The following is a 10,083-nucleotide window of genomic DNA, read 5'->3' as shown; positions in this document are numbered from 1 at the left end:
AATAGGGGCGGGTTCCTGCTCCCTGACTCTGCCCAACGTCCTAAGTGTTGCCCTCCAGTGTCACTCCCAATGAAGACTCACTAGAAGCTGGGGAGGGTGCCTTCAGTGAAGGGGGTGCGGTGGGGGATAAGCGAGAATGGGGCGGCTTCTTCTCTCAAACGGAAAAGGAAAGTAGTGGTATCTATGGCAACACAGTGACGCCCCATGGGCTGTAGCTCTGTGGCACTGGGGGACAAAAAATCAAACATCTACCCCTTTATTATAACAAATGTATACGGTCAGATAAAACTATTGCAAAGAGGACTTTCCTTTTTGAAATTTATCAAGCTTTTTTTTATATACTAATTTGTGATTTTTTTTTTTTTTTCTGAAGGTCTACTCGCCCTGCCCAGGTTTGGGATGTGACTTAATGTGGCGGACCCTCTGCAGCAATGCGCAAATGAATTGTTAGTGTACAGGAGCCGGTGTGGGATTGGGCCTATATAGTCCAACCTAGGGAGATTCCTCCCAGTTTATCCAGTTTAACTTTTCTCCTGTGAGGAATAAAGACTCATCTTATAGAAAACTTGTTTCCCCTCATCTTGGTGCCTGTATGTTTGGGTTCACCCCGGTGAATGAGAGGGTTGCCTCCCTCCACATACGTGTGGGGGGACGGGTTCTGACTGTTGTTTGTGCTTATGTGTCAAACAGCAGTTCAGATTACCCACCCTTTTGGGAGTCTTTACGGGGGGGTACTAGAGAGTGTCCCTCCTGGGGACTCCCTTGTTCTTCTGGGGGACATCAATGCTCACCTGGGCAATGGCAGTGAGATCTGGTGAGGCATGGTTGGAAGGAATGGCCCACCTGACCTGAACTCGAATGGTGTTCTGTTGTTGGACTTCTATGCTCGCCATGGATTGTCCATAACGAATATCGTGTTCAAGCATAAGGGTGTTCATATGTGCTCTTTGCACCAGGACACCCTAGGCCCTAGTTCAATGATCAACTTTGTTGTTGTTTCATCTGACCTGCGGCTGCATGTCTTGGACACTCGGGTGAAGAGAGGGGCAGAGTTCTCCACCGACCACTACCTGGTGGTGAATTAGCTCCGATGGTGAGGGAGGACACAGGTCAGACCTGGTAGGCCCAAACGTATTGTGAGGGTCTGCTGGGAACGTCTGGCAGAGTCCCCCGTGAGAAGGAGCTTTAACCCCCACCTTCGGGAGAGCTTTGAACATGTTCCAAGGAAGGTGGGGGACATTGAGTCTGAGTGGACCATGTTCCATGCCTCTATTGTTGAGGCGGCTAGTCAGAACTGTCGCTGCAAGGTTGTTGGTGCATGCCACAGCGGCAACCCTCAAACACGCTGGTGGACACCAGCGGTAAGGGAAGCTGTCAAGCTGAAGAAGGAGTCCTATCAGGCTTTATTGACCTGTGGGTCTCCAGAAGCAGCTGATGTGTACCGGCAGTCAAAGCGGCATGTGGCTCGGCTTGTGGCTGAGGCAAAACTCAAGCGTGGGAAGAGTTCGGAGAGGCCATAGAGAAAGACAATTCTGGTCCACAATCTGGCGTATCAGGAGGGGGAAGCAATGCAGCACCAACACTAATTATAGTGGGGGTGGTGTGCTGCTGACGTCAACTCAGGACGTCATATGTCGGTGGGCAGAGAACTTCAAAGACCTCCTTAATCCCACCAACACATCCTCCATTGAGGAAGCAGAGCCTGGGGGCTCCGGGTCAGATTCTCCCATCTCTGGTGATGAGCTCACTGAGGTGGTTAAAAAGCTCTTTGGTGGCAAGGCTCAAGGGGTGGATGAGATTCGCCCTGAGAAGCTTTCCCTTCCCTTAGAGATAGGGTGAGGAGCTCAGTCCTCCGGGGAGGACTCAGAGTAGAGCCGCTGCTCCTTCACCTCGAGAGGAGCCAGTTGAGGTGGCTCTGGCATCCCAGGTCATCACATTATAAAAATCCTGTTGAATATAAAGTGGGGAATAAATAAATATATACGTCTATATATACATATATATATATATATATATATATATATATATATATATATATATATATATAAACAATAACAATAAAACTGTTTTCTCACCCCTCGTGGGGTGGTATGTGTCATCCTCAAGCTCGGGTCCTCTACCGGAGGCCTGGGAGTTTGAGGGTTCTGCGCAGTATCTTAGCTGTTCCTAGGACTGCGCTCTTCTGGACAGAGACCTCTGATGTTTTACCTGGAATCTGCTGTAGCCACTCTCCCAGTTTGGGGGTCACAGCCCCCAGTGCTCCAATTACCACTGGCACCACTGCTGCTCTTACTTTCCACATCTTTTCTAGCTCCTCCTTCAGCCCTTGGTATTTCTGAAGCTTCTCGTGTTCTTTCTTCTTGATGTTGCTGTCGCTTGGGATTGCCACATCTATCACTACTGTCTTCTTCTGCTGTTTGTCGATCAACACGATGTCTGGTTGGTTAGCCATCACCTGTTTGTCAGTCTGGATCTTGAAGTCCCATAGGATCTTAGCTCTGTCATTCTCAACTACCTTAGGAGGTGTCTTCCATTTTGACCTTGGGACTTTCAGCCCATACTCATGGCAGATGTTCCTGTACACTATGACAGCTACCTGGTTGTGGCGTTCCATGTATGCACTTCCTGCCTGCATTTTACACCCTGCTGTTATGTGCTGTATTGATGCAGAGGCATCTTTGCACAGTCTGCATCGGGGGTCCTGCCTGGTGTGGTAGACCCTGGCCTCTATTGATCTTGTGCTGAGTGCCTGTTCTTGTGCTGCCATGATTAGTGCCTCTGTGCTGTCCTTCAATCCAGCCTTTTCCAGCCACTGGTAGGATTTTATGATATCAGCCACTTCTTCTATTTGTCTGTGGCACACGCCGTGCAGCGGCTTGTCCCTCCCTGATGGTTCTCCTTCATCTTTCTTGTCCTCACTTTCGGTTTTCTCCTGCCTGAGGTACTCACCAAGCCATTTGTCTTTGGGGGCCATTTTCCTGATGTATTCCTGGATCTTAGTTGTTTCATCCTGGACAGTGGTCTTGACACTCACTTGCCCTCGGCCTCCCTCGCTATGCTTGGTATACAGTCTCAGGGTGCTGGATTTGGGGTGGAACCCTCCATGCATTGTGAGGAGCTTTCTCGTCTTGATGTCTGTAGCCTCTATCTCCTCTTTTGGCCAGTTTATTATACCAGCGGGGTATCTGATGACTGGCAGGGCATATGTGTTGATGGTTTGGATCTTGTTTTTCCCATTCAGCTGACTTTTCAGGACCTGCCTTACTCTTTGATACATGTCAAGGTCCTTTGTGCTTAGTGGCCTACCTCAGGGATGAGTGAAACCGCAAATACAAGAGCCATACTGGTTCGGACGTCGCCCGTGTTAACAAGGTCCGCGTCAGTTGCTAGGGAACCAGGGCAACTTGATGACAAATTGGCTACTGGAACAAGAAATAGATGGATTAGAGCATATATATATATATAACATATATATGTACATATATATAATACATATATATTTATATATATACATATATAATGTATATATATACGTATATTTAACTGCCTGATTTTTATAATGTGATGAATATGAAATTTCACAGAAATCCAGGTATTGACTCACCTGGGATGGCATAAATCCTTCTTTTATAGACTGTGTTCAGGTCAGTGGCTCAGCATGAAGCTGCTGGTTGCATAGATATCTCATGGCCGTACATCCAGTCTGTGATACAGTGATGGGATCATTCCTGCAGGTCGCACAGGCGACATACGGTTCTAGGATCTGGCAGATGTTCCAGTCCTGCCCATGAAAACTTATCACTTATATAAGCCATTGTCAAAGTGATCCAAAGTATCGTCTCACATTTGGTACTCTGATTTTTATTGCATTTTTTTATTATTTTAATTCTTATTTACAGTAAATTATACAAGAAACAAGTGAATGCCGGCAGTATGTGAGGACATTACAGAAGAAAGTAAATACAGCTTAGAGGTTGGTTTGTCAAAAATCGGGGACTGATTTTGTGTTCTTAGTTCTTTGTCATTTAAAGCAAGTTTTCTTCAGTAGGTAATTCAGCACGTGGATTTGGACTTAAAATGTAATTTAACTTGTGTTTCTAAGGCAGTTTTTTTCACTTAAAGGTTTAAGTTAAACCAACCTGGCAATTACTAAACTGTTAACTGTAAACTGACTTAAAAAATGATTGCTGGTGTCAGGGCTCCTGTCTGTTTGTTTTTGTGTTTGTCTTCCTTCCACCAACAGGAGGCGCCTGGTTCCGGTTCGCCTCCTCACACACCTGCTGACGGTTACCTCGTTAACGGAGTGCTCTTAAGCTGCTGATTGCCACTACCTTGACGCCAGAGTGTTTGCCAGTTTTTGGTACTCTTGCCAAGCTGAGCTTTCTCTGAGTAAGACTGAGTTCTTGTCTCCCTGAGTTTTAACTTTGTTTTTGTCTTTGCCTCTCGGCAGGAAGTCATCCTGCAAACTGGACCCTTTCAGACCTCCTCTCCCAGGAGGGATCAACTGAGTCTTAAACTGAGCAAGGGATTCAAACTGGAGCTTTGGATCCAGTCTCCTTTTTGAGGATGTTGAAATTACTCTCTGAGCAAGGGAATCATCTTCACCAAGACCCGTTCAAGTACAGCAGGAAATCTGAGTGGCAATCAGCGTCTCCATCCATCTACACTGTCCGAGTTCTGGGTAAACCCTGTTCCGCCCTCCGCCGAATCAGACATACACTGGAAAACAACACACAGATTGGAGTCAAGGATCCTTCACTTCTCTGGAAACGAGAATCAACAATCAGATCCTCTCCTTCAAGATCAAAAAATCATGCTGGTCGGATAGGAAGGCTCTTTACGGGGGACAGAGGCTGAAAGAGAACGGCCTCTGGATCAGGTAACCACTCAGGGAAACATGAAGTCGTGGATTGCCTGTTAGATAATTTTAGATCATTTTAAATCATCTTTTTAAACTTACCAACTTAAGTAGGGCTGCTCAGTGTGGCAGTGGGTACTTGGGTCTTTCTGCATGGAGCCTGCATGTTCTCCCTGAGCATGTGTGGGTTCTCTCCAGGTACTCCGGCTTCCTCCCACAGTCCGAAAACATGACTGTTAGATTAACCCTTTTTTATTTTTAATCTTTTTTATTAGAAAATTTTAATTTAAAAGAATACGTTAAACTGCATACAGTGAACAAAAAGGATAATCAAACATTGTCATTCATTTACAGAAAAACTTAAGAAAAACCACAAAAACTCATTACAAACCCAATTCAACAAAAATACTTTCCCTCTTAATTATTTACAGCGGAAAAATTAATGTTTATGCACTCCCATCAATCAAATTGTCCAGTCTTGAAAATATTCGCATTTACTGAGCAGTCCAAATATGTCCTGAGAAAGTTGATTGTCAATGCTTTTGAGTGTTTTCCTGTGGTTCTCAAAAAGCCCTATAAAGAACCCTTTATAGGACACTCAGTGAAATTATTTGAAAATCCAAATTTCCAACCAATAGCGTCTTTAAAATCCAGAACAAGACCTTATTACCTTTGTAACATTCAAAAAGTATGGGTACTTTTATGACAAAAATTAATGTCAATGTAATAACAAGAAACGCCAGCTTACCTGAATATATTAAGAAAAATAACAAAAGTGCTTCTATAATGCCGCCACAGGTGGGCTGTATACATTGGAGTACAGTATGCTTTAATTGTGTCTAAATAAAGAGATTGATTGATCGATATTTTATTTGGTCCAACATAACCTTATAGAGGCACTGACATTTTTTAGTTTATAAACTTAAATATAATTGTTAACTAGGCTTATTAACTTTTTAACTTAACTTTTTCAATTAAAACCCCTCTTCTTACCTGTAGACAGCTGTAGATAGACACCAGCACCCCTCACTACCCCAGCAGGGATAAAACGTGACGCAAAATGTACAGACAGCTATAAATTTAAATGTTTGATAATTTATGTGTTTTAGTATAAATCCTAAAAGTTTTTTTTGTTTTGTTTTTTTGCTACTGCATAAATATGATCATATTTTTGTCCATATTTTCTGCAGAAGATGATGTGCCAGTAAAGGTAGTTAACTCCGGGCTCTGGGACTTTAGGTTCAGTTCGGCAGCCTGTGTGCCACCTTGCGCGCGTGGCCGCGCGTGTGTGTGTCAGTGTGGGCGGGGTCAGCTGCTGCCACCTGCTCCCTGTAATTAGCAGCGCGTCCTGGAGAAGAAACTCAGAGCGCTCAGAGAGCGAGTTGAAGGCGCAGAGGAGTCCTGGGGGCAACTTCACCTGCGTCTCTGCGCCTCTCAGCCCGGATGTTCAGCGCGAGCCTCCGTCATCCGCCGCTGAGCCGACGCTCAGCTTCAAGCGCAGTTTAAAGACAAATCGCTGCCGATCCAAGCTCTGTCCCGCCTCGCTCCAAAGGTCCCACAGCCGCTGCACGTCCCACCTCCGAGTCCACGACAGGACTTGGACAGGCTGCTGGAAGGATGATGTCCTACATTAAGCAGCCCCATTACACCATGAACGGGTTAAACCTGCCTGGTCCCGGGATGGACGTCCTTCACACCACGGTCGCTTATCCCCGTAAGTACCGCAGAGACATTTTTTTTTTTTTTCAGATCAGATCGTCTGTTTGTAGAACTGCGCGCTCCATCTGATGCGTAAAAGCGCGCGGGCTGGTGCGCCATGCCAAAAAGCAAAGGGAATAAAACCTTATTACTGCTTGTGTTGACGGGAGATCTGTCTGTATTTAAATGCATTATTAGAAAAAGTGGATTTAGGGAGAGGAGGAAACTTTTCCAAATGAATCCTGGGTTAAAACACAGGATCAACATAAAAGTTTAAATAATCTGTCCATTTTTAAAGATCTTTGGAAATCAGTCAAACAAACTTTTCTATATTTTAAACTTTCTCTCCTCTCTCACATCACACCTGATCTTACTAAGGTGTTGAGAGGAAAAAGTCCCTCTGAGTTAATTCTGCTGTAAATCCAGCAGGCAGATTAGATTAGGAAAATACCGAGCAGATCTGACTATTTTTCCTGTTAAAGGAAAACTGCTATCTGGTTAACGTCATGCATGGTTTAAATGTCTTGGTCTCCTTGTTGGTAGAAAGGGTCAATGGTTTTTTGTATGTTGTGTGTCTCCTGGTTGTCCTCTTAACTGTGCTCCACCTTACGGCTGTTTCACGCTCACCTTGTTGACTTGTGATGACATTTAAGGGCAATTTTCTGTGGTTGCCAACATTTTGCAGCAACCCCACGGAAGCAGCGCAGGGAGCGCACCACTTTCACTCGGACCCAGCTGGACATCCTTGAAGCTCTGTTCTCCAAGACGCGCTACCCGGACATCTTCATGAGGGAGGAGGTGGCCCTGAAGATCAACCTGCCTGAGTCCAGGGTGCAGGTATGCAACCAGAATAATCTTCTGAAAAAAACATTATGGCTACCTATCAGTCACCAAGTTACCACAGAGACAGACAGACATGTCCTCCTGTCTCTCTTCCTTCAGGTTTGGTTTAAGAACCGCCGTGCCAAATGCCGGCAGCAGCAGCAGCAGAGCAACGGACAGTCCAAACCTCGTCCTCCTAAGAAGAAGGCCTCACCGGTGCAGGAGCCTAGCGCCCCTGATCCAGTTCCCAATCCCTCTGGTTCTTACAGCCCCTCCTCCGCTCAGTCAGCTGGACCCAGTCTGGCCCCCAGCTCCAGCACGGGGAACACCGCCGTGTCAATCTGGAGCCCAGCCATCTCCCCCCTGCCCGACCCCCTGGCCTCCTCTGCCCCTTGCATGCAGCGACCTTCGCCGTACCCCATGAGCTACGGCCAGCCCTCTGCCTACGCTCAGGGCTATGCCAGCACCACCTCGTACTTCACTGGCCTGGACTGCAGTGCCTACCTGTCCCCCATGCACTCGCAGCTGTCCGGCACTGGGGGTGCTCTCAGTCCCATCACCGTCCCCTCTATGGGAGGGTCTTTGAGCCAGTCGCCGGCGTCCCTTTCCTCACAGGGCTACAGCACGGCCTCGTCCCTGGGCTTCACCACTGTGGACTGCCTGGACTACAAGGACCAGCAGGCCTGGAAACTGGGCTTCACTACAATGGACTGCCTGGACCACAAGGACCAAAACTCCTGGAAATTCCAGGTCCTCTAGAGCCTGAAGGATGAAGTCCTTGATGGGAGCGTTGAAGAGTGTGACTTAGACTTTTTTCTGCTGATTGTTGATAACGTGTTTGTAGGCTGTTTGAATAATTCTCTGAGTTTTGTAGGATTGGACCAACCTGGAGGCGGCGCTGTGCGATGGATGCTAACGGACCCACGGGTCTGTCCTCTTCATGCTGTTTAAATACAAATTCAAGCCTTTTCATTGTGTAAAGAGGACATTTGGTTTGACATGAAAGAACTGTAGACTCCGTCCTCCTCCTCAAATATTTATCATCATTTTAAGCCACATTTAGCTCGATCATTTGCTTTGATTTAGATATGTTTTGGTCATCTGTGTTATTTCTAGCTGTGTTAGCGTTTAGCATCGATTTCACCTGTTGGATGGAAAAAAGATGATCTGTTTTAGCTGTGTGAAGTATTAAAGTGGTTTATTGTTTACACATGTGTGAACGGATGCTCATTAAGACGGGTTCTGGTTTTACCGACTGACACAGAAACAGGTCCAGAGTTAGGGGAGTGTCCTGCAGTGGGGTTCAGTCTGACCTCCTCTCCTCTCCTCCATCTTGGTTATTTTGGTTGATCTGATGCTCGGACTGACCCAATCCTCTTAGCCTCCCTTCAGCAATGCCCTAAGTGAATTAGTTGGGATTATTGCACACACCTCCACCTTTTCCACCTCCTCCACCCCTGGCTCATGTCTTTTTCTTCTCCGCCTCTTCTGTTGCTTTTTCCATTCTGCTAAAGTTCAGCAGCAGTTTCTGCTCTATGTTGCATGTAAACAGTGATGGAGTTTTTCTTTATCAGGCATTAAGATCCTCCTTTAGGGTTGTTCCACTTCTCTTTGCCCCCCCGCCCAGTCCCATCCTCCCCCAGCCTCCATCGTCTACAGTTCTTTGGACAACTTGGTAATCCGCCCATGACCTGTAAACTACAGAAACGTGTGACATCAAAAATGCAGAAACACTTTAGAGCAGCAGGTTTTCCTTGCTTTATAACGTTAACCGGCCTCTAAGGCTAGTTAGACTCTTATCTTCGAAACAAATTCAGATCTGACCAATTGGTCAATAAATAAGATTCAAAGGTTTCAGGTGTGACTTTTATTCGTGATTAGGATTAAGGAACAGATAAGAATAAACCTGCTTCCTGGAGAAAAATGTTCTGATTTAAATCTTCAGCTTTTTGCAGAAGTAGATCTGATCTCTGCTGAACTGTCAGAAATCTGCAGCCTGGTAAAGTCAGTTTTTAACAACATACATTTCAAAGCACTTTTCTACAGTCCACACTGACCTAATCCCTCTCTGGTTTGGGTTTAATCCCTCTGCCCTCCCTTCCTGTGGTACGATTGGTTAATCCCTGTGTCTGGGTGTTCTGATTGGTTAGCCCCTCTCGGAGAGGGCAGGACACTCATAATCTCTCCTCTCAGGACTCTGTGTTTCAAACATTTGTGCTGTAATCCCAAGGAGGAGCAGATGTGATGGTGGGGGGAGGGGTGAAAACCCTACAGACCTTTATGAAGGTGATCAGAGAGTAGAACAAACACAGCATGCAGTAAGAAACACTTCTAAAAGATACCTGTTTGTAGGGGGGGGGCAGTATTTTACAGCTACAGGCACGAATAAAGAACACTGCTTTATTTGTGTCTGACGCTAAATGGGGAATGTTATTCTAATTTCTGAAATTTGGCAATAATAGTATGTACCGGTATATACTTCAATAAGTAGAAAGAGTCTTCTGGAGGGGTTGAAATGTTTTGTCTGTCCTCCAGCAAACTTCTGCAGACTAAAGACTCCCAGCTAAACTCAGTCTTAAGGCCAGACCAGGCAGAACCTGGTTTTGAGTCCGATCCAACAGAAAATCATGTCAGATGAGGTCATGGCGTTTAGCGCTCATTAAAAGAAAATGGCGATGATCACACATGATTTCCTGCAGGGGGCC

The 10,083-nt window shown here is 45.9% G+C and overlaps 1 protein-coding gene across 1 annotated transcript; it reads left to right on the top strand.

Annotated features, from left to right (window-relative positions):
* The first annotated feature begins 6,254 nt into the window (after positions 1 to 6,254).
* LOC107089876 (homeobox protein otx5-like) lies at positions 6,255 to 8,568 on the top strand. The gene is made up of 3 exons (XM_015382897.1): positions 6,255 to 6,572; positions 7,242 to 7,393; positions 7,499 to 8,568. Exons 1-3 carry the CDS (start codon positions 6,476 to 6,478, stop codon positions 8,135 to 8,137), a joined length of 888 nt encoding a protein of 295 aa, XP_015238383.1. The 5' UTR covers positions 6,255 to 6,475; the 3' UTR covers positions 8,138 to 8,568.
* The last annotated feature ends 1,515 nt before the right edge of the window (positions 8,569 to 10,083 follow it).

The sequence above is a fragment of the Cyprinodon variegatus genome, unplaced genomic scaffold, assembly GCF_000732505.1.
Source record: "Cyprinodon variegatus isolate N-32 unplaced genomic scaffold, C_variegatus-1.0 Scaffold269, whole genome shotgun sequence".
Classification (NCBI taxonomy): Eukaryota; Metazoa; Chordata; class Actinopteri; order Cyprinodontiformes; family Cyprinodontidae; genus Cyprinodon; species Cyprinodon variegatus.
This window is presented reverse-complemented; position numbering and strand designations above follow the sequence as displayed.

Coding starts and splice junctions, on each gene's coding strand:
- LOC107089876 (XM_015382897.1), top strand. CDS start 6,476: ATGATGTCCTACATTAAGCAGCCCCATTACACCATGAACGGGTTAAAC. Junction 6,573..7,241: donor CACCACGGTCGCTTATCCCC/GTAAGTACCGCA, acceptor AACATTTTGCAG/CAACCCCACGGAAGCAGCGC. Junction 7,394..7,498: donor TGCCTGAGTCCAGGGTGCAG/GTATGCAACCAG, acceptor CTCTTCCTTCAG/GTTTGGTTTAAGAACCGCCG.